Consider the following 27,597-nt stretch of genomic DNA (forward strand, 5'->3'; position numbering starts at 1 on the left):
TTGAACTGAAAGTGGCGGACAAACCCCTTTCCCGGTTGTAAAAGGGTTGCTAGCTTCGGAGTTGACCACCCTTTCTTAATGATGTCATTTTTTTCTGGAAAAGTCAGTCTGGAAAATGGCTTTGTCAGCAAATCTGCAACCAAATCCATTTGTTTTCCTCCGTCGGCCATTGTGGGTGGAGTTTGCGAGCTCTAGCTTTGGCCTGCCTGCTCTATCACTAGCCAATTATAGTTTGTGTGAGCGATGGCATATCTCTATGCCTGCGGCCTTGGTGTCACCAAATCGAAATCTGATTGGTCAAAGCAAGTTTTATCGACGGTTGCTTTATGCAGCAGATCCTGCAGAACTGATTGTGAAGGCCTAAAGGCAGATTTTTGACCCTGGCAACAAATAATGGCTGAAATGTGATTGATTAAATATGAAAACACACATCGGGAAGCAGTGCAACCAGCACTAAAAGCAATGAAAGGAAGCTGACAGACAATTTGGAATTATTTATTAAGTATTCATGGACAAAATATAATTAACACCAGTCTGTGATACAGATATTTCTTAGGCCAGCAGAGAAGGCCCTGAAGGCCCTGACGGCACTCCACTGACATATATACATATAGCATCTTCCGCTTGCTACTTGAACTTAGCGCTGGAGATTTTTTTTTTATTATTTGTATTTTTTAAAGTTCATAAAAATGTGAAAATCCACGTTGAAACTCGTAACAAGAAGCCACTCTTGCTACTAGGACTCAGCACTGAACAATTTTCTTTTAATTTTTTTAAATAGGGTGACCCAACTTCGCGGTTTTTCGATTGTCGCGGCCATGTCTGCTCCACATTAACCGCGATAATCGAGGTATTACTGTGTGTGTATGTATGTACAGTGGGGAAAATAAGTAGTTAGTCAATCACCAATTGTGCAAGTTATCCTACTTGAAAAGATTAGAGGCCTGCAATCGTCAACATGGGTAAACCTCAACCATGAAAGACAGAATGTGTAAAAAAAAACAGTAAATCATATTGTTTGATTTTTAAGGAATTTATTTCCAAATTAGAGTGGAAAATAAGTATAATAATATTTGGTCACCTACAAACAAGCAAGAGTTCTGGTGTCAAAGAGGTCGAACTTCTATCGAGGTCTCCACTCGTTACCTGTATTAATAGCATCTGTTTTAACTCATTATCGGTATAAAAGACACCTGTCCACAATCTCAGTCTCTCACACAATGGCCAAGACCAAAGAGCTGTCGAAGGACACCAGAGACAAAAATGTCAACCTGCTGAAGCCATTACACATCCAGGCCTGTCTGCGGTTCGCTAGAGACCATTTAGATTGACCAGAAGAGGACTGGGAGAATGTGTTATGGTCAGATGAAACCAAAATATAACTTTTCGGTAGAAACACAGGTTGTCGTGTTTGGAGGAGAAAGAATACATGCATGTGTATGTGTAGAAAGAATACATGCATGTGTATGTGTATATATACACACATACATATATATATATATATATATATATATATATATATATATATATATATATATATATATATATATATATATATATATATATATATTTATATACACACACATACACACACACGTACACATTTTTCCCCACACATCCCTTTCTTGAAGGGTACGGAGAAAAGGGGTACAACCACTCAGCAACCTTGAGAGGGCAATGAAAAAAAGGTTTTGGGGAAAACAAATCCATTTATATATAATACTTGGTTGCATACAAATTGGATTAAAATATTTAAAAACAAAATAAATATTCATGGTACATACTTATGGTACAAATATGCAGCAGTCAGTTTGGCATGTTTTTTCCAAACCAAATTACTATGGAAACAGTGCAAATGAGGGAGGGAGGAGGGAGGAGACTTTCCATTGAGCACTAGCTAAAATACATTTGCAAAAAATTCAAATTTTATACAAAATCTTTTACTTTTAGGAGTTGTAAAAAATGTTTTGTTTGTTCTCATCAATATTTACATAAGCTATTTACCAAAAAGTTGTATGCTCTGTTTTTAAGTGTTTCATTTTTTCTGAACTTTCTTTTCTATTTAATTTCAAAAAAAGGTGAATAAGGCTATTGTAACACCCCAGGATTCATTAACGATACAAACAACAATGAATTTACAGTTTTTTACGAACAGAAAAGAGGTGCAAAATTTCTGAGTCAAGTGACCAAAGGCTGAGCATTCAAGCAAGGCATTCTACAGGAACCTGACGTGCTTTACCTCACCGACTTGGCAAGTCTCCCATAGCCTCTTTTTGATATTCAATCAAATCTGGTCCATGTTCGGAAAGTTAATCAGGTGACAGCAAACAAAAGGACACATTATTAAAAGAAAAAAACAGTAAGATTGTCATATTCTGCTGCTGATACACAGCAACTAATAAACATGTTTGTCATGTGTCTTTTATGCACCTTTTCTTACATATCTGATCGGTTATACATTTGAAATGTAAATTTTTCACAGCTAAACTTTTGTGCAGCGGCAAAACAAAAATAGTTGAAATAATATCCGGGGAATAGAATTAATATCAGAGTTGGTTAGAAAAAAAATTGCATATTTTCTGAATTTGTGCCCTCTTAGAGGTAAAAACCTCATACTGGGATTGGCTTTTTGGTGAAATTTCATGTTATTCATGAGAAAGATATGGCACTATACACGCAGAAAACAGATATGATCGTAAGCTGAAGATATGTGAAATAATTGTAATAACAAATGTCAACAGTCAAACATACACACAAGAAAAGATAACATGACGGATGTGTTGTGAAGAAACAAGGGGTAATGTGTATTCATGAAATTACTATATACTACAGTGAGCGGGTTAAAGAGAGAGCTACTCTGCTCTATAAGAGCCAAGGGTCCCTATTTCCTCACCTGGCCCTGCTTCCCCTGGGGATCATGAAATTGCCGGACTTGAAGCATATCAAATAATGAGTATCTAGGTTGCATAATGTGCACATATACAATGATATATTACTACCTCTTTCAATGTCTGTACTTTATGTATACAGTGTATCATAAATAAAATCCCATATTTGGATTATTTATGAGATTTAATTATGTGCCCTCCCAGTCAAACGTTTGCACACTAATTCTCACTATATAGCACTGAGTAAAGTTTTAGCTGGTAAAGTACTTCATTTTGGCACCTGGAAATATGAACTCCAATGAGGATGAAGAAGAGTGAATATCTGCAAGACGTGAGAAGTATTTCCCAGCACCGGATCATCTTATTTGGCCCCAATATGCCATGTCATCAGATGTCTAGAGTATACAATTAGAGTACCTACAGTAGACCGGTTTCAAGCTGCTATACTAACCAGTGCTGTTGAAGGTATGTTGAGCTTTCTTCACCAAGTGTAAAATGACAACATTAAGGAAAATTGGATTTCTTATTGCCCTAAACAATTTCACACTTGAAGCCCAGGTTTCAGAGTTTAGCTGAGTTCTTACTTTTAACAGTACAGGATACATCTTATCTCTGATTTCTCCTCATCATGCCTAATCACTGAATTGCTAAGAAGAGAGCAGGTTAGAGAACAGGGTTAGAAGAGCTGCTCTTTTTTTAAATGTATTTTAATAAAGCCCTGCAACTCTTTAGGCATATCTTTGAACAGACCGGACATGCGACCATCCTCTCTCTTTGCCTATGTCTGAACGTACTTTGTTTCCCAATTGCATTTGAATCTTACATACGACATATGGGGTGCCAAAAAATGAATACAGGCTCAACGTGCACAAAACTACACCGGTATATGAAAACATCATGGGATCAAATACAAAAAGTATCGGTACTGGGTGCTATTTTCAAGTAACACGTGAGTAGTCGAGGCAATACGACAAAATCCATAAAAAAATCCCAACTGTTTGTATCGATGGATGTTTTCTGTAGTGGGTGGGGGCTGCCAGTTTGGTTAATATATGTGAGTAAATCTAAGTCCCGCAGCGGATGGGTGCAAGAATGTATCCCCTTTTCTTTGTTCACCTTGTTCTCTTTTACTTTCCCTGCTATCTCTTTGCTTCTTTACAGCTCACTTTGGATTTTTTTCTAGCATGATGTCACATAACCCCTTTCTCTTACAAATAATTTTTCACATCCATACAGCCATGTGTTCTTCCCGTGAAAGCAAAAGAAAACAAACACTTTCATCACTATAAACTCTCTGACCTCACATATGACGCTCTCTAATATTCTAGCCACAAGAAAAACAAGAAAAGGAAAAAAAATATTGGGCGGAGTTCATCCTTCCCTCCCTTACAGCCCCAAAAAATAGCAGCAGAAGCAAATTTTGTAGCCTCTACCAATCTCAACTGAATTCGTTGTGAATATAACAGAGGAAAATGGTATAATCTATGAATTACAAAAAAAAACTGAAAAGGATCAGAAATGAAGAAAGAGCATGGTTGTGTTTCCAGACACGGAGACTGTGCCAGCTAAAAAAATAATCCTGCCCTTCTCTGCCATGGGATTGGTCCAGTAAGTCACATGTTTTTAATAGTTCCTCTTCAGACTTTGTAATATATGTTGGCAGGGCTCTGTGGTGGCATCTCTTGGACAATGTACACCGGATGGCCATAATCACCACTGACCTTCTCGTAGTGCGGGCAAAATACACTGTCAGCAGTTCTGAGAGGGATGATGATGTCGCTGGGCTCAGAGCCATTATTGTTCCCACCACTGCTGCTTCGCTTAGGCGTGGCCAAATTGCTAAGAGACAACGTAGCTCCATGTTGTGGTGAATGCTTGCGCTGATGCCGCCGATATTTGAGCAGTAGCAGCACCAGCATGATGATGATGATGATAAAGATGACACTGCCTGAGGCAATACTGACAAAGATGGCCACTCCAGAACCTACAATATTAGATGACTTTTCCCCTGTGTTGTTTGTATCACTTTCCCTGGATGCTGCACCTGTCGAATGGAGAAAGAGAAGCATTAGGGTCTAAATTACAGGATAAGCCTTTATATAGTATGAATCGTACACGTATGTATTTGCCTTGTGTGCTACCAAAACCGGCTTCTAAAAGTTTGAAGTTTTAGTAGTGAAATGAGGCATGGAAAGGAGTAAAAATGAAAACTGTTCAAACTGAGATAGAATTTAACTTATTCAGTGCCAAAGGCATGTTAAAACTCAGCATTTTTCATGTCAAAGATATATTTTTAGATCTAATATTTCTTCATGGTCATTGATGCAAGGCTGGCTGAAGCCGATATAAATTCAAAGTTTATAGACGATGTTACCTAGAGAAAATCGCAGGCAAAAGGCTGCAATGAAACCACATTTCATATAAATTAAGATCACTTTCGCCTGCACGCCATACGTCATAATGTATGAAAATGGCGGCAAAGAATAGGCTGGAAATTGGAGACATACATGAGAAGTATTTTACAATCACATAAGGAATCTACAGTGGTAGCCCTACTTCCGAAATCAATTCATTCCAGAAGTGGTTTCATAAGTTTGATTTTTACATACCATATTGACTTGAATATAAGCCGCTTTTGTCGGACCAAAAATGCTGACTGACTCGAGGGTACGGCTTATATGCGCATAAAAAGTCGCCATGCACAAAACTCCAAGTTGACAACACCATAACAGCATAACGTCATGACGGCTGATACGGTAATTTATTTCAAAACAGAGAAAAGATAAACAGATAAAACGCTAAACAAAATTTATTTTGACGTCTTGTTCAAAAGTGACAAGTATTGCAGTAATATGAAACATCGAAAGAATTGAGATATTTTGACATTAGAAGCAATATGGCTGCCACAACATCTTAAACTTCCGGTGAGAAAATTTTAATTTCTGTCATTAGAAAGCATCAGGTTCTCATCAAGATAGGCTTATTTCTTTTTCCAAATTGAATAATTTGATATTTTGCAGAGCGGCCCGGTGGTGCGAATGGTAAGCGCATCAGCCTCACAGCTCTGGGGTCCTGGGTTGTGTGGAGTTTGTATGTTCTCCCCGGGCCTGCGTGGGGTTCCTCCGGGTACTCCGGTTTCCTCCCACATTCCAAAAACATGCATGGTAGGCTGATTGGACACTATAAATTGCCCCTAGGTATGCGTGTGCATGGTTGTCCGTCTCCTTGTGCCCTGCGATTGGCTGGCCACCGACTCAGGGTGTCCCCCGCCTCTGGGATAGGCTCCAGCACCCCCTGCGATCCTAGTGAGGATAAAGCGGTTCAGAAAATGAGATAAGATGAGAGAGATATTTTGCATTTACAAAGACAAGCATATTAACTTCCTTATGTTATTGACCCTAATAATGTGCTTTTGATTCATACAGTATCTCAGAAATACCATGTGATGATTTACCACGAAGCAACACCTCATTACCGCTGGAAATTCGGAGCTGGACAGAAGTGCTGGGAGAAGAAGCAACGCTTCAGACCAACCATTCCATCATAGGATAAGATGGAAGAGCTGTCGGCGCTTTCCAGGCCGGAAACGGAGTCCAGGGCTTCTACTCTGCTACTGTTGTCTTCAGCTCCAGACTACTGAGGAACTGTGCGGATAAGCTTGGAAGAGTGACCCTGCATATTCTCTACCTCGGTCCCAGTCTGCAGTCTTTTAACCCTCAAAAACACTCTCAATAATTAAAGACACAGCATATCAGAGCTATACAGAGGAAATGCCTGGCATGACTGACAACACAATGCAGGTGTGAACGCTTGGAAAATGGACTGAAGCCATGGATCGAACACAATTTAACAGCTTTGCTAACGGATTACTAACAGATTGCTAACGGATGGCCAACATTGTAGTTCGGGCAGACAGCTTGTGCTGTCTTTAGAAATAAAACGCTAGTGCCAAGCCTAACATACGCTAGCGGATAACATAACACATGCTAGCGGCTAGCATAATATACATTAGCCTAGTGCATACCTGTCAACCTCTGCCGATAACTGCCCTTATAAATGATTATGATTTTGAAATCATAATCATTTATAAGGGCAGTTATCGGCAGAGGTTGACAGGTATGCTAGTGTCATGCTGGTGTCATACAGGACAGTAGAGAGACTTGACAGACGCACTCGTAACATTATGTAACATTATATAAACTTTAAATTTAACTATACGCACAAACTTAAAAATAAGTTTTAATCTTACGTTACACTAAATTTAAACCTTCTTGTGCAATAACCGACGCAAATATGTTAATGTATTCCACCGCAGCTTTCAAAGCGGAACTTCCTGCTTCTCCATGAGTCAGAACCAAGTGTTCGTTTCGTTCAGTTAGTTTTTTTTTAAATTATCGAACCAGTCACGACTCGCTTAGAAGGGTTTTGCTAGTGTCTTTTTCAGATGCTTGCTTTTAAGTCCATGTAGATTCCGCTGGCTTTTTCGCAGATTATCGACTCGGTCACGCTATCTCCAGTAAAAAAAAATGCAACCTGTATACCCAGTGCTCATAGATATCTTTATGCGAGGTAGATGCGACGAGCAAGACAGTGCGCTGTTATCATATACAGCCTCTTGGCCACCAGGCTGTCTCGTATGCTCATATCTCAAATTTGTCTCGTATCGCAACGGATATATTTGCTCTGAATTTACCTCGTATGTCAAATATCTCGTATGCTGGGGCACTCGTATGTCAAGGTATTACTGTACTATAAAAATATACCAACTAGCACAGTAGCAAGCTACCCATGCAATAAATTGCATTTCTGTTCATTTCTGATTCAAATGAAACATCAATATCATTAACACAGTTTGATTCTCCATTGTGAAGCACATATCTGGCAGTCCAAAGGGTTAGAGTACGTTGTGCAATTTAATATTTTGATCATGGTTGCAGTCCCGTGTTTGTCCACCATATTGCTCCTTTAATTAATAATAATAATAATAATCGGACATAGGCCCCATCCTCATCATCAATGCTATGATCTTTTTAAACAGCTCTTGCTTGGTGTCCATCCTATCTGGCAATCTCTCGATGTATAAAAGTGATTCATCTGTGGTTGTAGTGAGGTAGGAATTGATATAAGATTGCAGATAGCCTAAAGCAGGGACCATTCTGCTGTTGTAAACAGAGATTACGCTGCCTCATACTCTGCTCCTGTCCATATGCTTCTGCTAGGAGGTGATTTTTTTTCCATGGATAGTAAGCCCAAAAAGATTCTTATTTGTTTTAAATGACATTCGAATGAACAATATCATGCACTCTTGCAGATGTTAGTTTTAATTCTGTTTTTTTTTTTTAATAAATTACAATAACTAAACATTCCTGCAAAAGATAGCAGACGATGCATTTATTTTCTTCAAAACGTCACTTCAATTACGGATTTATGGCGTATATGCGAGAAAATAAGGGAAATATCAAATGACCAATTGTTGTCCTTAACTTACAGCACTTCCTTTGTACCACCAAATTGTTTTTATAAATTTGCCACTCACTTATCACTTTCACAGGATATAAACTGCAGCCTAGTATGAGTTCACCTGGTTTCTCTAGCACTTCATTAGTTTTCTGGTTGTCCTTAATGTCTGGGTGCTTGGGATAGTAGGGAACCCTGGTAGGGTGGTCATTGGATGGAATAGGGTCAGCAGGATCTGAAAAAATACAATCAAGACTGTTATTATATTAATTAATTAAAATGAATAACAAGAATGCAAAAACATTTTCTATTTGTGCTAGTGCATAAGTGCAAGGAGGAGGCTAACGTTAGGTAAGAGACAAAACACACTAACAAACACAAACAAATTAGGAATTCAAGACAATTTAGCAATAAACAGCTGCATTTTGCAGGAATACTTGACTCAGTCACTGTATGTCCTGCAATTTCTTCCTCTATCCAAAGGAGTAACAGTCTCAACATCTCGTTGTTCAGTGACAACCTTTTTGTTTTTTAAAGAGACAACAGTAGAAATTTCGCTATTGTCACAATTTTCACTGTTGTGGAGAAATATTTGTAAACTCTGCAAAATGACCATTGTGTGTGCATGCACGCAAGAACTATCTGAGGTCTTGTCCTGTGGTTGGTTGCAATATTTTTGAGTTTGGCAATTTTTTCCGTGGAGCTCCTCATCAGAGTTCATTAATGTTCTCCTTAACAGTATAAAAGTAGTGGTACCTACCTCCAGTTACGAATGTTTCCACATCTGAAACATTCAGGTTACGAAAAGCCTCAATGGGAAACCTTTTGTTTAAAGATAGTAACAAAAATCCAAGTTATCTGTATACAGTGTATTGTTTTCTTTAAATGAGGTGCTTTCCCATCACTTAGTAAGTAATCTGCGTCTCCATGACACTGGCAAAGAGGTTAGCACGCTGTAGGCAGACAAGAGAGCCAGCCCATGAAGACGTAGCGGCCACCTGCGTTCGACAGGAGTGAATGGCGCCAGTCCAACCCAAAAATGCTGCGCTATATCGCATGCTAGAGCTTTCCTGGCGTGGGTAGCGGCCACCGGCGGAGCTCCCTTTCCAGACACTTTTTCTGGGACTAAGGGGGACCACATCTGGCCGGGACAAATTTTCAGATTTGTCTGCCTACTGGTAACCAGCAGGAATAAAAAGCCACTGAAGGCTTCTCAGATTTGACAGTGGAGCATGTCAACACACTGCTCGAGAGCTACTCAACCCCTCCAATTGATGAGGACCTCATCGAAATGATGCAATCGGAGAGTGAGGAAGAAGAGGGAGCAGACAACAATGAGGATGAGAATGAAAAAATGGTCTTTAAGAAATCTGCAGATCTTCAATTTCGCACGCAGTTTGCAACAACGGGTCCAGGAGATTCATTTGTAGTGCGTTCACTGCGCTGGATAGGTTTCTTGTGCGCTGAGTGTGCGACCAGTCCGCAATTGCGCAGCTTAGGGGGAACGTTGGTGGGTGTTATGGTGGGCTTATGGTTAGCGCACCAACCTCATGGTTCTTAGATAAAGGGTGGGTTTCCTCCAAGCACTCCAGTTTCCTCCCACAACCCCAAATTATGCATGCTAGGATGGTTGAACACTCTATATTGGTTGTGTTGGCTTCATCAGGCCGTGATCTCCAACTCTCGCTGGAACGATTTGCAGCCGAGTGTGAAGCGGTAGGGATGAGAATCAGCACCTCCAAATCTGAGACTATGGTCCTCAGTCGGAAAAATGTGGGTTTCACTCCCGCTCAGGGATCAGGTTTTTCCCCAGGTGGAGGAGTTTAAGTATCTTGGGGTCTTGTTTACGGGTGAGGGAAGAATTGAGTGGGAGATCAACAGGCGGATCTGTGGGGTGTCTGCAGTGATGCGGACTCAGCATCGGTCCGTCGTGTTGAAGAAAGAGATGAGCCAAAAGGCGAGCCTCTCTATTTACCGGTCGATCTGCGTTCCCACCCTCATCTATTGTCACGAGCTGTGGGTTGTGAGGGTTAGGGTCGTGACCGAAAGAACGAGATCCCGGGTACAAGCGGCTGAAATTAGTTTCCTCACCAGGATGTCTGGATTCTCCCTTAAAAATAGGGTGAGCCGCTACCCGGACATTTTGTCGCCGGACAGTTCGTCGACCGGACACTTCGTCGAACGGACAATTCGTCGCCGGACACTTCGTCGCCGGACACTTCGTCTCCAGACAGTTCGCCTAACTTTAACCACTAACCTTAACCACTATTAAAGAAGACAAAGGAAATTCACATATTCTTTATTAAAGAAAATAAAACAGCTAAAACTCGCTCAACAACACAAACACATTAACATTTGGGCGTGTGCGTACTAAATGGGCTTGTCTCTAAACACACTACGCACGAAACGGGGTTCCTACATTGAGCGCTCCATTTTTAAAATAAAAGGCAATAAATAAAATTATTTTATTAAAAAATTTATTAAAAAGAAGACAAAGGAAATTTGGTTCCTCGGGGAGCACTGAGTGACTTCACTAAATTACTATTAACTGTTTGGTTTTTAATCGCGAATTGATGTGGCTACGATTCTGACTAGATGCTGACTAGATATTTGTTATGAAGTATGCCAAAAATACTGTATCTCTGACTTTGATATAGACGCACATGTTCGATTTTAAATCAAGCAATCTATTGTCCTTTCAAATAGCAAATTCTATTTACTCTATTAATAGGAGCGAATGGGCCTGTTCTTAAGATGGCCGACAAGCGACGACGTCTAGCTCCGTTGCCTGACAACGCGCATCGGAGATCTAGTCTGTATACTCGATACCTATGGGAATACCAAGTTAAAAAAAGAAGACAACGAAGAATGTGAATTTCCTTTGTCTTCTTTTTAAGAATTTTTTTAATAAAATAATTTTATTTATTGTTTTTTATTTTAAAAATGTTCGCGAGTCCGGCGACAAGCGACGACGTCTAGCTCCGTTGCCTCACAAGGCGCATCGGAAATCTAGTCTGTATACACGATACCTATGGGAATACCAAGCAAAAAAAAAGAAGACGACGAAGAATATGTGAATTTCCTTTGTCTTCTTTTTAAGGATTTTTTTAATAAAATAATTTTATTTATTGTTTTTTATTCTAAAAATGTTTGCGAGTCCGGCGACAAGCAACAACGTCTAGCTCCGTTGCCTCACAAGGCGCATCGGAAATCTAGTCTGTATACACGATACCTACAGGAATACAAAGCAAAAAAAAAGAAGACAACGAAGAATATGTGAATTTCCTGTCTTCTTTTTAATATTTTTTTAATAAAATCATTTTATTTATTGCCTTTTATTTTAAAAATGGAGCACTCGTGTGTAGTGTGTTTAGAGACGAGCCCATTTAGTACGGACACGCCCAAATGTTAATTAATTAATTTAATGTTTCTGTTGTCAAGCGGGTTTTTGCTGTTATATTTTCTTAAATAAAGAATATGTGAATTTCCTTTGTCCTCTTTAATAGTGGTTAAGGTTAAGCGAACTGTCTGGCGACGAAGTGTCTGGCGACGAATTGTCCGGCAACGAATTGTCCGGTCGACGAAGTGTCCGGTCGACGAACTGTCTGGTCGACGAACTGTCCGTCGACGAAACGTCTGGTCACGGCTCGGCCATTCGGGAGGGGCTCGGAGTAGAGCCGCTGCTTCTCCAGATCGAGAGGAGCCAGATGAGTTGGCTCGGACATCTTAACAGAATGCCCCCTGGACGTCTCCCTAGGAAGGTCTTCCGGGCACGTCCCACTGGGACGAGGCCGCGGGGCTGACCTCGGACACAATGGGGAAACAAAGTCTCCTGGCTAGCCCAGGAATGTCTTGGGGTCCTCCTGGAAGAGCTGGATGAAGTGGCTGGGAGAGAGAAGTCTGGGGTTCCCTGCAGATGCTGCTGCCCAGGCGACCCGACTTTGGATAAGTGGAAGAAGATGAGATGAGATGAAACAATAATAATCTGCCTAATATTATTTGGGTTGTTACCGTTATCTTCATACAGTTAATAAACGTCTATGTAGGAGGCAGGTGCATGCTGTTTTATTATTTATAACACAGATTTGATCCGGGGACCCTGTCAAATTTAAAAAGGTTATACAGTGGTACCTCTACATACGAGCAGCTCTACATACAAGAGGCTCGAGATACGAGGAAAATTTAGAGCAAATAATTAGCTCTAGATACGAGAAAAATTTCGAGATGCGAGAAAGCCAGGTGGCCATGACATGAGAGGCTGTTTATCATTGGATTGGATTGGATAACTTTATTCATCCCGTATTCGGGAAATTTCATTGTGGCAGTAGCAATAGGATGATTAGACAGAACAACAAAGTACAAAGCAAATCAAAGTAAATGGCATCATTGAGAATCACCAAATCAAATCATTTAGACATTAAAGCAGCAAAAACACAAAACGAGCAAGTGGACGGAGCTACCGCCGCCGGCTGCCACTTGAACGGCGCCAACTTGATTGCTAAAACGGATATAGACTCAAAAAGACGTTGTAAAGTTGGACAAAACCTGGAACCACACACATGAAGTCTTCCACAAGATGGGGAACTTCTGCAGACTGGGACCGAGGTAGAGAATATGCAAAGTCACTCTTCCAATCTTATCCGCACAGTTCCTCAGTAGTCTCGAGCTGAAGAAAACAGCAGCAGGGCAGAACTCCTCGACTCTGCTTCCGGCCTGGTAAGCGCCGACAGCTGTTCCATCTTATCTACGATGGAATGGTTGGTCAGAAGCGTTGCCTCTCCTCCCGGCACTTTTGTCCAGCTCCGAAACTCCGGTGGCACCGAGGTGTTGCTCCTTCTGCTGCGTATTGTAACAGCTAGTCCCATGTGTGTGACAGCGTCGGCATGGCTGAATGGTTCCAAAAAAAAGAAGTAGCCGAAAGAGGCCAGGCTAACAGAACAAGGAAAGTTGTAAAAACATTAAAGTAAAAAGTATAAAGTACAAAGTAAAGTAAAAAGGAATGTATTAAAGAAATATTAAAATGTAATTAAAAAAAAGATAGAAGGGCTGTAAAACACGAAAAACATAAGAGTGGACAGAGCTACTGCCACTGGCTTCCGCATGATGGCGCCATCTTGGAAAATAAATGAAATAAATAAAATAAATAAAAATAAATTTTAAAAAAAGCGCACTGTCTTTTTTTGCCGCATCTCTTTCGTGTATAACAGATAGCTACGAGCACTAAACGGTTTCTTCACACGAGTTTCTCCTACACATGGACCAGAAAACGCACAACGCGCATGCACGGGCAAAAAGAGGGCTTTCTGGGTAATGAAGTATACTCGTGCACACAACACCGATAGCCAATGGGACCCTTTCTCAAAATAAAACTTCATTACCCACAACACAATCAATACGTGGGTAGGCTGTTATTCCTTCCTTAGCCTGCTAGCTCCCGCGATCGCTCATTCAAGACTACTTCTCGTTGGCAAATGGTCATGCATTATCTTATTGTGAGGACATTTGTGTGCATCATTTGCGGAATATTTTGAAGGGAATACAACAGCAAACAGCCCATCGATAGCGAACGTGAGGGTGGAGGCGTGGCAAACAGCTAACCCGGAGAAGAAAGGTAAAACAAATTAAAACAAAATTAGAATTCAGTTTTGTGTAAAGTTACATTAAACGTATGTTTGATTGTGTCTGTATATATTAATCCAAGTTAATTTCAATTTGTTATTTTCGGTTATGAGTGCGTTGCCGTAGAACAAGTATTTGCCCCCTTCCTGATTTCTGTATTTTTTGCATATTTGTCACACACAGGTTTCAGAACATCAAAACAATTTTCATATAAAACAGAGACAACCCAAGGAAAGAGAAAATGCAGTTTCTAAATGATGATTTTATTTGTCAAGGCAGAAAAAATTACAAACTTGCCTGGCCCTCTGTGAAAAAGTAATTGCCCCCCTATGTTAAATCTAAAAAAACTGTGACTCACAATTGTAGGAAAGCGGAGTTCAACTTCACAGGCCACACCCACAACTGTTTACCAACACGTGTTGAATCAAGAAAACACTTAAATAGAATATGAGAGACAAAGTGAAGTAGGCTACAAGATCAGAGCATCATGCCACGATCCAAAGAATTTCAAGAAATGCGAAAAAATGTGAGGGGCATCTATCATTCTGGAAAAGGTTACAAAGCAATTTCCAAGGCTTTGGGGCTCCAGTGAATCACTGTCAGAGCCATTATACGCAAATGGAGAGAACTGGGAACAGTGGCACACCTTCCCCGGAGTGGTCGGCCAGCTAAAATCACTCCAAGAGTGCGACGACAACTCATCCAGGAGGTCACAAAAGAACCTAGAAAAACACCAAAAGAACTGTAGGCCTCTCTGACCTCAGTTGAGGTCAATGTTCATGACTCTACTATAAGAAAAACACTGGCTAAAGCAGGCATCCATTACAGAGTTCCAAGGAGAAAACCATTGCTGTCCAAAAAGAATATAAAGACTCGTCTGTTTGTAAAAAAAACCTGATTAACCTCCACTTTTGGAAGAACATTCTATGGACTGATGAGTCAAAAGTTGAACTTATTGGAAGTTGTGCGGCCCGTTACATTTGGCGAAAAAAATGGCACAGGATTCCATCAAAAGAACACTATACTAACAGTGAATCTGTATATGTATGTACCGTAAAACCTCTATTTCAACGGCATGCCGTTCTATTTTTCAAACTTTCCCCCGTAGTGCCGTTCAATTAGAGGGTGCCGCTCTATTTTTCGACTAGCTGTTCAGAGTTTTGAGAAGATGCGGTAAATTTTATGGATGAAAAGAGAAACCAGGTAACATATACAGTGGTACCTCTACATACGAGCTTAATTCGTTCTGGGACTGAGCTCGTATGTCGATCTTCTCGTAACTCGAGCGAACAATTCCAATTGAAATGAACTAAAAACAAATTAATTAGTTCCAATCCTCCGAAAAACAAACTTAACCTATTTTTTTTTACCTTCTCCTGGCCGGGTTAGCTGTTTGCCACGCCTCCACCCTCACGTTCGCTATCGCTGGGCTGTTTGCTGTTGTATTCCCTTCAAAATATTCCGAAAATGATGCACACAAATGTCCTCACAATAGGATAACGCACGACCACTTGCCAAAGAGAAGTAGTCTTGAATGAGCGATCGCGGGAGCTAACAGGCTAAGGAAGGAAAAACGCAACAGCTCAGCCTACCCACGTATTGATTGTGCGTAATGAAGTTTTATTCTGAGAAAGGGTGCCATTGGCTATCGGTGTTGTGTGCACGAGTATACTTCATTACCCAGAAAGCCCTTTTTTTGCCCACGCATGCGCGTTGGGCGTTTTCTGGTCCATGTGTAGGAGAAACTCGTGTGAAGAAATCATTCAGTGCTCGTAAATATCTGTTATACACGAAAGAGATGCGGCAAAAAAAGACCTCTCATGTCATGGCCACCTGGCTTTATCGCATCTCGAAATTTTTCTCGTATCTAGAGCAAATTATTTGCTCTAAAAAAAGTCTAAATGTTCCTCGTATCTCGAGCATCTCGTACATCTCGTAGGTAGAGCTGCTCGTATGTAGAGGTACCACTGTACATATTTATTTAACAAAAGGCACAAATACAAGGCGATTACTGGTAAGTAATTACAAATTCACTGGTGAAAATGAAGTGACACGTCGCTGTTGTAGGTGTCCTCGTCATTTACATCACCTTCCGCATCAGCGTCTATCGAGTTTCTGAGTGAGTTCACGATCATCGTCGCCAGCATTGGCTTGCGCTTGCTGGACAAGTTGGAAATCGGGCCGTCTGACCTGAAACAATGGATCTGGCAATCCTTTGAGCCGTGGAGAGCGTTGGTTATTCTGCATCCATTGAACGACTTGATGATTAGATCTTTTGGCAGATGATCCCAAGCATCGACAATCCATTTCAAATAAACTTCCATTGTTGGTGCTCGCATGTTGCCGAATTTGGTGTAGTTCTTCTCGCCATTCAACATCCAGTTCTCGTAGAACTGTCCGACATTGGCCTTGAATGGGGCGTTTCAGTAGACCTCGGGGGCCTGTATAAATTTGGTGCAGCCTCCTGGAATCACGGCCACATCAATATGGAGCTTCTTCAAGTGCTTCTGGGTGGCATCGCTAATGTGACAACAGTATGAATCCCAGGCAAGAAGGCACTTTCCATCCAACCACCTTCTCAGGTTGAGAAAAACCTATTTCACCGGCATGCCGATCTATTTTTCAAACTTTCCCCCGTAGTGACGTTCAATTAGAGGTGCCGTTCAATTAGAGGTGCCATTCAATTAGAGATGCCGTTTAATTAGAGATGCCATTCAATTAGAGGGTGCCATTCTATTTTTCAATTCTTCCACCAAAGTGCTGTTTTATTAGAGTTGCCGCTCAAATAGAGGTTGTACGGTGTATATATATATATATATATATATATATATATATATATACATACGAGTGCCCTGACATACGAGCAATTTGAGATACGAGTAAAATTTCGGGCAAATATTTATCTTGAGATACGAGACAAATTTTGATATACGAGCATACAGCAGACGCAAGAGGCTGCTCATAAGAACATCATGGGCACCGTCTTTCTGGTCGCAACTCCCGGTTGTGTTATGTCTCTGGTCGCAACTCCCTATTTTAATGTCTCTATGAGCACTGGGTGGAGCGTTGCATTTTTTTGCATGTTTTTTCCCCTTTGTCAGTGCGAATGGCGGGAGGAGTATATACTACTCGTTGGCAAGCGGTCGTGCGTTATCCTATTGTGAGGACATTTGTGTGCATCATATTCGGAATATTTTGAAGGGAATACAAAAGCTAACAACCCTCGATAGGTTGCATCTGAAAGTCAGGGTGGAGGCGGGGAAAATAGAGCCAACCCGGGAGAAGAAAGGTATAAAAATTTAAAACAGAATTAGAATTACGTTTAGTAGAAGGTTAGATTAAACTTATTTTTGAGTGTGTCTGCATCGTAATCCAAGTTCATTTAAATTTGTTTGTTATGCTACGAGCGCGTTGCCTCGTCACATATACATTTACATATACAGTGTAGACCAGGGGTCCCCAAACTTTTTCTTGTGAGGGCGACATAACTTTTCCCTTCTCTGATGGGGGGCCGGTGTCAGTTTGTAACAGAAAAAGTGTGACGATCGTAGGGGAGCTTAATTTTTTTAAATTGTTTTCCGGAAAGCCACACATAACCAAATAACCCTTTCCAGGTTCTTTACAGAAAAAAAGTCAGGAAACATATAATAACACTATTAATGAAATAAATAATAACTAAATAACCCTCTCTGAGTTCTTCACAGAAAAAACAGGAAATAAATAACACTATTTATGAAATAAATAATAACTAAATAACTCTCTCTGGGTTCTTCATAGAAAAAAAAGCCATGGAACATTAACTTTCTGTTGTGCCATGCACAATCTTCTCCCTTTGCTCTGAAGTTTATGCACGACACCACAACCGTCATTACAGAATTCCACGTCAACATTTTGCAGCACAGTGCTTGGTGGTGAATTTGGCAGTAGACTCGTAGCGGGGCGATGAGACCCCTTTTTTCCAACTCCCGGTTCATGCGTCCCATTATTAGACCGCGAGTTTCGCCCACCATGCTAGGAGCCCCGTCAGTCGTGATGCTAGCTAGCTTTGACCAGTCCAGGTCCAACTTCTCCATGGTTTGGCACACTTTGTCAAAAATATTCTCTCCCGTTGTAGTCCCTTTGAGACTTTGGAGGGCTGCCAGATCCTCGCAAATCTAAAAGTTTGCGCTAACTCCACGAATAAAAATGAGCAGTTGCGCTGTGTCTTGCACGTCCGTGCTTTCATCCAGTGCTAATGAAAAAAAGTCAAATTATTTCGTCTTCTGCAGCAGCTGGGCATATACATTACTCCCGATTTCTTCAACGCGTCTGGTCATTGTACTCACCGACAGACTTACGGCATTAAATGCATCTTTCTTCTGGGGACACACCTCCTCCGCGACAGTATCCATACATTTCTTAACAAACTCTCCGTCAGTGAAATGCTTACCGCTGCTTGCTATCAATTTAGCAACCCAAAAGCTGGCCCGAACGGATGCCTGGTTCTGCTGAGATAGTAGTCCACTTTTTCGCTTTGAGAGTTTGTCTGCTCGTATTTGGCCTTGCAATCTATCGTACTTGTCTTTGTGACGGGATTCATAGTGTCGGCAAAGATTGTATTCTTTGAATACCGCCACCGTCTCTTGACAAATGAGACAAACAGCCTTTTCTTTGCATTGAACAAAAAAATAATCGTTTGTCCACTCCAGGTTAAATACCCTGCATTCTGAATCAATTTTTCTCTCACCTAACTTTTTCGCCATTATTCCGTTCTCAAACAGGTTGCAGTTTTAATATGCTTGAATAGTCCGCGATGGTCCCAGGGCTCCGCCCTCACCTGCGATCGTCCAGATGTCTCGGTAACACTGCTCGTGCATGCAACGGTGGACGTGCCCGCATGCATCAAAGGGAAACACTCTCCCCGCGCGTGTCACCAAAGAAGCAATGCGAAGCCCCGCTTCACTGGGATGATTTGTGGGCTCAGCAGGGGTGCAATGAACCAAACACAAGATTAAAACGTCCCAGTCTTCAAGGCCAAATAGGAAAAAAAATCCGATAGCGTCTCTGGTATTGTTCAGAGGGCCGGTCCAAATGTGCCGGCGGGCCGCATCCCAAAAAAAAAAAAAAAAAAAAAAAATCCGATAGCGTCTCTGGTATTGTTCAGAGGGCCGGTCCAAATGTGCCGGTGGGCCGTATCCGGCCCGCGGGCCGTAGTTTGGTGACCCCTGGTGTAGACCTTGACGTACGAGCACCCCGACATACGAGCATTTCGAGATAGGAGTAAAATTTCGAGCAAATAATTATCTCTTGATACGAGAAACATTTCGAGATACGAGAAAGCCAGGTGGCCAAGACATGAGAGGCTGTTTATCTCCAAGATGGCGCCGTTCACGCGGGAGCCAGTGGGAGTAGCTTTGTACACTCATGTTTTTCGTGTTTTACAGCCCTTCTATCTTTTTTTTAAATTACATTTTAATATTTCTTAATAAATCCCTTTTTACTTTACTTTGTACCTTATACTTTTTACTTTAATGTTTTTACAACTTTCCTTGTTCTGTTAGCCTGGCCTCTTTCGGCTACTTCTTTTTTTTGGAACCATTCAGCCATGCCTACGCTGTCACACACATGGGACTAGCTGTTACAATACGCAGCAGAAGGAGCAACACCTCGGTGCCGCCGGAGTTTCGGAGCTGGACAAAAGTGCCGGGAGAAGAGGCAACGCTTCTGACCAACCATTCCATCGTGGGCTGTCGGCGCTTACCAGCAACAGAGTCGAGAAGTTTGCCCTGCTGCTGTTTTCTTCAGCTCCAGACTACTGAGGAACTGTGCGGATAAGCTTGGAAGAGTGACTCTGCATATTCTCTACCTCGGTCACAGTCTGCAGAAGTTCCCCATCTCGTGGAAGACTTCCTGTGTGTGGTTCCAGTTTTTGTCCAACTTTACATCTTTTTGAGTCTATCCGTTTTTGCTACCGAAACTCGTAGCTCGTTTTGTGTTTTTGCTGCTTTTCTGTCTTAATGATTTGGTCATTCTTACTGATCCCATTGACTTTGATTTGCTTTGTACTTCGTGCTTTTTGCTTTTGCTTTGTTGTTCTGCAGCCTTTGACTGTACTGTCTAACTTATAACTATGTCTTTTCTTGCTACTGTCACAATGAAATTTCCCGAATACGGGATGAATAAAGTTATCCAATCCAATCCAATCATTGTAGCGCACTGTCTTTTTTGCCACATCTCTTTCGTGTATAACATATCTACGAGCACTGGCCGGAGCGTTGCATTTTTTTCAGTGTTTTTTTTCCGTCACTCAGCGCAAATGGCGTAGCGATCGCTAGTACTAGGAGTATATATTACGTCTCGTTGGCAAGTGGTCGTGCATTATCCTATTGTGAGGACATTTGTGTGCATCATTTTCGGAATGTTTTGAAGGGAATACAAAAGCAAACAGCCCATCGATACAGAAAGTCAGTGTGGAGGCAGGGCAAACAGCCAACCCAGCCAGAAGAACAAAAGGTATAAAAATGTAAAACAAAATTAGAATTAAGTTTTGTGTAAGGTTAGATTAAATTTATTTTTCAGTGTGTCTGGATCGTAATCCAAGTTCCTTTAAATGTGTTATGTTATATTACGATTCACCGGTGCAAAAAGTCTTTTTATTTTACAATTTCTGTCATTCCCTTGGAGTGTCTTCGTGTAAACTGGACCTGAGATACACTTCAATGTAGTAATACTCACTTTGTCCCACTTTCATGATCATCTTCATGGACTGGGTCTTACATACTCCCCCCTCCTGGTTGTCAATACCCTCTCTCGTGCCATTTGATGTAGCTACAATGGAGAGAAAATAGAAAAGAAAAAATGTTACAATGATCATTGCAGTCATATGTTAGAAAAAAATGTTTTTTTGCATCCTGTATTGGTATGTGTGCCTCAGGGTTTATCCAAGGCAAAAACAACCAGTTTAGAAAGACAATGGGACTACTGATAACCTACTATTAAGACAAAATGAGTCTTTATTAATGAGAGTTTCACCCCATCATTTCAGCTTATCCTTACAGAGGGAATAAATGACGTTAAGATAAACATCAGGATTTGTGCTTGTAATACATGAGAATGTGTTGATGAGTCCTTAATGCAAAATGAGTTGAAGAGTTGTATGGATTGTTCTATATTTAGCTACTATTGATCTAATGGTAATTTAGGGTTTAGTATCTTGCACAAGGACACTTTGACAGAGGGCAGTTGGTTTCCAACCGCCAACCCTCTCTACCAATAGCTTCCCAAACAATTACGTACGGCAAACCCATTTCACAATAACTTGGTACATATCATTTATTTAAGTTCACTAAATGTAATCCTATTTGCCAGTAACTCAAACAGTGTGGTGGTTTCAAGACACCGAGATGCCAACCTCTTGATTAGCTTGCTTTGATCTCTGTTGTCTCTGGTGGCTGTTAAATAGGACTACAGTTGATTGGTTGGTTTTGTGGATCAGGCAGGAAGCAAGGACAAGGGGCAGGGGAGGGTGGTCTATCAGGTCAGTAACATAAAGGCTAACAAGCTGACTGGGTTTAGCAGCTTGGCTTCCTGCCAGAGCACACTACTACATATGCCTCCAACAATTCTGGACCCCTTGCTTCCTCTTCCTCCAGTCCAAGATCTTTCCCCTCTGATTAACAACACCACACATTCACTAATATGTTAAGAAATATTTTTTGTTTGTCACCCCTCCTCATGAATACCTCTACATGTTCCAATGGCATTGCAACACATTTCCAATGTATTTTTTCTACCAGCATTATATGATAGATCCCTACAGAAAAATACTAATCCCAGCTGATTTAAAAAAATGCTTTCTTTGCTCCATTTCCCTCTTGTTTTTCATTTGCTTTGATTTACTATAGTGCTAGTGCTATTCTGAGCACATTGCCCTCACAGATTTGGGGTCGGATATGTGTGGATTTTGTCTGTTCTCTCTGGGCTTGCGTGGGTTTTCTCCAGGTTCTCTGGTTTCCTCCCACATTCCAAAAACATGAGGGTAGGCTGTTTGAACACTCTAAATTGCCCCCACGTATGAGTGTGAGCATGAATGTTGTCCAGCACTTGTGCCTCTGTGTTTATGAAATAAAACAAAAGTCTGCTTTGATTATTTTCTTTTTCTTTCTTGTTTGAAAATGACAATTATTGCAATAATATGAACCATCTAAAGCAGGGGTCACCAAACTACGGCCCGCCGGCACATTTGGACCGGCCCTCTGAACAATATCAGAGACGCTATCAGATGTTTTTTTTTTTTTTTTTAAATTATTTTTTTGGATGCAGCCCGCCGGCACATTTGGACCGGCCCTCTGAACAATACCAGAGACACTATCTGATTTTTTTTCCTATTTGGCCTTGAAGACTGGGACGTTTTAATTTTGTGTTTGGTTCATTGCACCCCTGCTGAGCCCACAAATCATCCCAGTGAAGCGGGGCTTCGCATTGCTTCTTTGGTGACACGCGCGGGGAGAGTGTTTCCCTTTGATGCAGGCGGGCACGTCCACCGTTGCATGCACGAGCAGTGTTACCGAGACATCTGGACGATCGCAGGTGAGGGCGGAGCCCTGGGACCATCGCGGACTATTCAAGCATATAAAAACTGCAACCTGTTTGAGAACGGAATAATGGCAAAAAAGTTAGGTGAGAGAAAAATTGATTCAGAATGCAGGGTATTTAACCTGGAGTGGACAAACGATTATTTTTTTGTTCAATGCAAAGAAAAGGCTGTTTGTCTCATTTGTCAAGAGACGGTGGCGGTATTCAAAGAATACAATCTTTGCCGACACTATGAATCCCGTCACAAAGACAAGTATGATAGCTTGCAAGGCCAAATACGAGCAGACAAACTCTCAAAGCGAAAAAGTGGACTACTATCTCAGCAGAACCAGGCATCCGTTCGGGCCAGCTTTTGGGTTGCTAAATTGATAGCAAGCAGCGGTAAGCCTTTCACTGATGGAGAGTTTGTTAAGAAATGTATGGATACTGTCGCGGAGGAGGTGTGTCCCGAGAAGAAAGATGCATTTAATGCCGTAAGTCTGTCGGTGAGTACAATGACCAGACGCGTTGAAGAAATCGGGAGTAATGTATATGCCCAGCTGCAGCAGAAGACGAAATAATTTGACTTTTTTTCATTAGCACTGGATGAAAGCACGGACGTGCAAGACACAGCGCAACTGCTCATTTTTATTCGTGGAGTTAGCGCAAACTTTGAGATTTGCGAGGATCTGGCAGCCCTCCAAAGTCTCAAAGGGACTACAACGAGAGAGGATATTTTTGACAAAGTGTGCCCAACCATGGAGAAGTTGGACCTGGACTGGTCAAAACTAGCTAGCATCACGACTGTCGGGGCTCCTAGCATGGTGGCTGAAACTCGCTGTCTAATAATGGGACGCATGAACCGGGAGTTGGAAAAAAGGGGTCTCACCGCCCCGCTACGAGTCCACTGCCAAATTCACCAGCAAGCACTGTGCTGCAAAATGTTGACGTGGGATTCTGTAATGACGGTTGTGGTGTTGTGCATAAACTTCAGAGCAAAGGGAGAAGATTGTGCATGGCACAACAGAAAGTTAATGTTCCATGGCTTTTTTTTCTATGAAGAACCCAGAGAGTTATTTAGTTATTATTTATTTCATAAAAAGTGTTATTTATTTCCTGTTTTTTTCTGTGAAGAACTCAGAGGGTTATTTAGTTATTATTTATTTCATTAATAGTGTTATTATATGTTTCCTGACTTTTTTTCTGTAAAGAACCTGGAAAGGGTTATTTGGTTATGTGTGGCTTTCTGGAAAACAATAAAAAAAAATTAAGCTCCCCTACGATCGTCACACTTTTTCTGTTACAAACTGACACCGGCCCCCCATCAGAGAAGGGAAAAGTTATGTGGCCCTCACAGGAAAAAGTTTGGTGACCCCTGATCTAAAGTATTTCAACATTGCAAGTTCTCCCAGAGAGAATGAAGGTTCATTGGACGCCTATGACAGTCGATGGCAGCAGCCGATGTGTTAAATGAGTGCTCTTATTTCTCCCAGAGAGAATGAGGGTTGCTAGAATTTGTAAGTTTTACCGCTTCAATAAAAACACCTTCTGTGATTGTGCTTTGTCTTCTTTTAAATAAATTGACAGTAGATGGCAGCAGCCGATCATTTGGGCGACCAAAAGACCGGCGACCAAATGACCGCACACGCAAGCACATCAAGGTAGTCTTATTTCTTTTTTAAAATAGAATAATTTAATATTTTGCGTTTACAAAGACAGGCATATTAACTTCCTTATGATATTGATCCTAATAATGTGCTTTTGATTCATAGAGTATCTCAGAAATATCCCTTGTGATGATTTTTCTTAAGATTTTCCCTTCAAAGTAACACATTTGTATCAAAAACGTATCTTGCATAAAACATGATAAGAACTCACTCTTGCCTGTAACTGCTCGCTCAGGGCGTCGCCATCTTCCCTAGGGTGTCGCTGTCTTTCCTAGTTAAACGTGCTCTGACTAGCCAGACGCGAGTAGGCTTGATAGATGTGTTTTGTGTTCGTAGCGTTTACCATGTGCACATCCGAATTGTTGTTAAGGCTGACCGGAGGTCCTGCGGTCGATCGCTCAAATATCAGCCTTGATACCTGAGCAATGTGTATCCCATGCTGTTATTGCACCCACACATCCTGTACATACTGGTCATGTGAATTAGCTTTTGAATTGATAATTTCCCGGCCAGTCGGCCGGGGATTCGGCCGCCCATGCCCGTGTCGTCGGCCGGGGCTTCGGCTGCCCATGCCAGCGGCGGCGGCCCGTGCCTGCGGCATCGCCGGAGTCTTTGGCAACCTGTGCCCGCGGCATCGGCCGGGGCGCCGGTGGCCCGTGCCCGCGGCGTCGTCCAGGGCTTCTGCGGCCCCTAACAGCAGCGTCGGTCGTAGCTTTGGCGCCCTGTGCTTGTGATCCGGCAGCAAGCGAGGTCTGCCTCGGAAGAGCCAGCAACAAGTTTTTGGACACCGGAATTTTTTATTCTAAAACGAAATGAAAATGCCAGGCTTCACACAGATCGCAAGTGTGGGGATGCTGCTGGCTGGCTTAATGGATAAGCCAACCTTAATCACCAAGTTTGACCATGCTTTAAAAAACAAGAACAAAGCTTATGTTTTGACAGATTTGTTTATAACAGACAATGGTGTTTTTAAGTTTTTTGTCACCTGACATGTTTAGTCAGGCAAGTGCAGTAATACCTCGAATATCGCGGACAATGGACCCATGGCCACAAAAAGACAAATGACTTGGACTAAAAGTGTCATTTACCTGTTTTTTGGGCTTTATATTATTGTGGAATATTGAGGCACCCGTTATTCTAGCTAACACCTACTGTGTCAGATAGCAACATGTGTTCATAAGCCAGGGTTGGGATGGCCTTAAAGATATCAGACATTCGCCAGAACGATGACGAAGGAGGGCAGATGTCCTTCAAGCTCTCACTGTACTGTGCTCAGACGTCAGACGCGATTGCGAAGGACGGTGGGTCCTTCACTGTAATATGCTCAAGCTTTAAAATACGCCAAGTTTTTCAACAAAGTAGGTCTTGCTTCCTAAAAATAGTTCATGGGTTCAGTGAACCCACCTATGAGCATTCAAGCCAATTTTGTGTTGGAGATCAATGTCATGTGGCCGATATGAGAACAGACTAAACAATAAATGTAGGTAGTAAAATATAACAACACTCTAGGAGTTAAAGTTACCGTGTGCGCGTAGGTTGCTGTGCGCGTGCATGTGTGGGAGAGTGCGTGTCTTTGCCAGCTGAGACGCAAATTAAGGAGTGAAGCATAACGATACACACTGTAAAACATATGATATGCTTCAGACTGTGTAGAAACTAAAAGTGTCGAAAACGTAGTGTTGAAACTGTGAACGGACGCTGTTGTTTGAGTGGTCACTTCTGGAACGGTAAACACACATTCGATGCTGTTTAGTTTGTAATATTGGAATTTGAGCAAAAGCGATGTTTGTAATATTGGAATTTGACAAAAGCGATCATGTTGCTCTGTGGCGGATTTGGTAAGGACAGCTTATTTAACTGCAGTGGTGTTTTCCTTGGGCGTGCAGCCGGTGGCGATAAGCGATCAATTCCTTCGTGAATAGATGCTAGAGAGCAGTATAGAACATATTATTAATGTGAAGAAAAGATTATTGACTATTTGAAAGCGTGGGAAAGGCAACTGAAGGTGGAAATATTTTGTGTGCACAGAATGGAACTGAATAGTGGGCGGGGCAATGGAGAGTGTATACCGGGGGGCGTGACAAATCACCCTTTCCTTCACTTAATTATTAGGCAGAAGAGAGGAGTCTGCTGTGTTTTATTTTTGTGACCATTGCATCACTTGAGAAGAATTTGAATTAACCTTGACCACTGACTAATGTGTTTAAATTGAAATCATTTTGTCTCAGCAGTCCACTTGATGTATTGACATTAAACGAAGCTAATTAATTTTGTCTGTTGGCGAACCTAACATTTATTGTATTTATTGGTCATTCGAGCTTGGGAGTCAATATGCCGAAGTACCCAGAGGCTGAGCCGATATCTGGGAAGAACGAGGCAACGGCAGTTAAGACCCTTTTAATGGGCTGGACTTTGGCTCGGCACCTGGGTACCCAAGACTGACATCTAAAAGAGCTGAAGACTTCGCTCTCTCTGTGTCTGTCTCCGTCTGTCTGTTTCTCTCTGTCAGTCTCGGTCTTTCTCTCTGTCAGTCTCGGTCTCTCGCTCTGTCAGTCTCGGTCTTTCTCTCTGTCAGTCTCGGTCTTTCTCTCTGTCTGTCTGTCTGGTGTTTTTTTTATCAGAGGGTGAGAATGAATTAATTTGTATCACAAAATATTACTGTACTTGTATTTTTGTAAAGATGCAAAAACATGTAGTATGGTATGTAGGTATAATCAGGGTGATCCAACTTTGCGGCTTTTCAATTATCGCAGCCAAGTCCTGTCTAGACTGTTCAAGAAATTTGAGGCATTACTGTACCACTCAAGAGGCCCTCACTAAACCACATCAAAACTTCCCCCAGGATGTTAAACTGTCAAGTGAATATCACAAAAAAGGTATAAATAGGTTGTTTACAAAGTCACAAAATTAATCTGAAAATTGAGGTTATCACAGTGCAAATATTCCTCATACTTACAGATGATAAAATAGTCATTTCCTCTGGTGAACTCCAATCCCCAGAGATTGGGGCTGAACTCCTGAAACTTGAGGGTGAACTTTACATCCTGATCAGGCTTGACACAGTTGAGGAGCGGTGTGTCAGCCTTGGTAATGGAGCAGCTCTCCATCTGCTCCCTGGGCACCAGGTACACCTTGTAATACTCCACTCCCTCGCCCACTCCACCCTCCACTCGGGGGCACACAATGTCTAATTTATCACCAATCTGGGGGTAGAGTACCACACCATATCCTTGCACGAATCTGTGAGAAGCAAAGAAGAACAAAACCATCGTATTATACATTATGCAAAAATCATTGAGTATTGTAGTTTGCAGTGTTATCAAGCTTGACTTGTCAATTTCATTAATACAGTAATACCCTGAGATGCGAGTTTAAAGTGTTCAGGGACCGAGCACGTATGTCAGTTTACTAGT

At 41.6% G+C, this 27,597-nt stretch overlaps 1 protein-coding gene across 2 annotated transcripts in view; it reads right to left on the minus strand.

Annotated features, from left to right (window-relative positions):
• Positions 1-520: 520 nt before the first annotated feature.
• efnb2a (ephrin-B2a) overlaps positions 521-27,597 on the minus strand; it is a 60,365-nt gene continuing 33,288 nt past the window's right edge. Inside the window, exons 3-6 of one of the 2 annotated variants that reach the window (XM_077617784.1) lie at positions 27,141-27,424; positions 20,679-20,771; positions 8,470-8,580; positions 521-4,932 (exon numbers count right to left, since the gene is read on the minus strand). In XM_077617784.1, the coding sequence (XP_077473910.1) occupies positions 4,526-4,932; positions 8,470-8,580; positions 20,679-20,771; positions 27,141-27,424 (895 nt within the window). In that variant the 3' untranslated portion in view covers positions 521-4,525. The remainder of the gene's footprint in view (positions 4,933-8,469; positions 8,581-20,678; positions 20,772-27,140; positions 27,425-27,597) is intronic. The other variant, XM_077617782.1, reaches the window with a different exon arrangement.

Source organism: Stigmatopora argus, chromosome 13 (genome assembly GCF_051989625.1).
Source record: "Stigmatopora argus isolate UIUO_Sarg chromosome 13, RoL_Sarg_1.0, whole genome shotgun sequence".
NCBI classification, from domain to species: domain Eukaryota; kingdom Metazoa; phylum Chordata; class Actinopteri; order Syngnathiformes; family Syngnathidae; genus Stigmatopora; species Stigmatopora argus.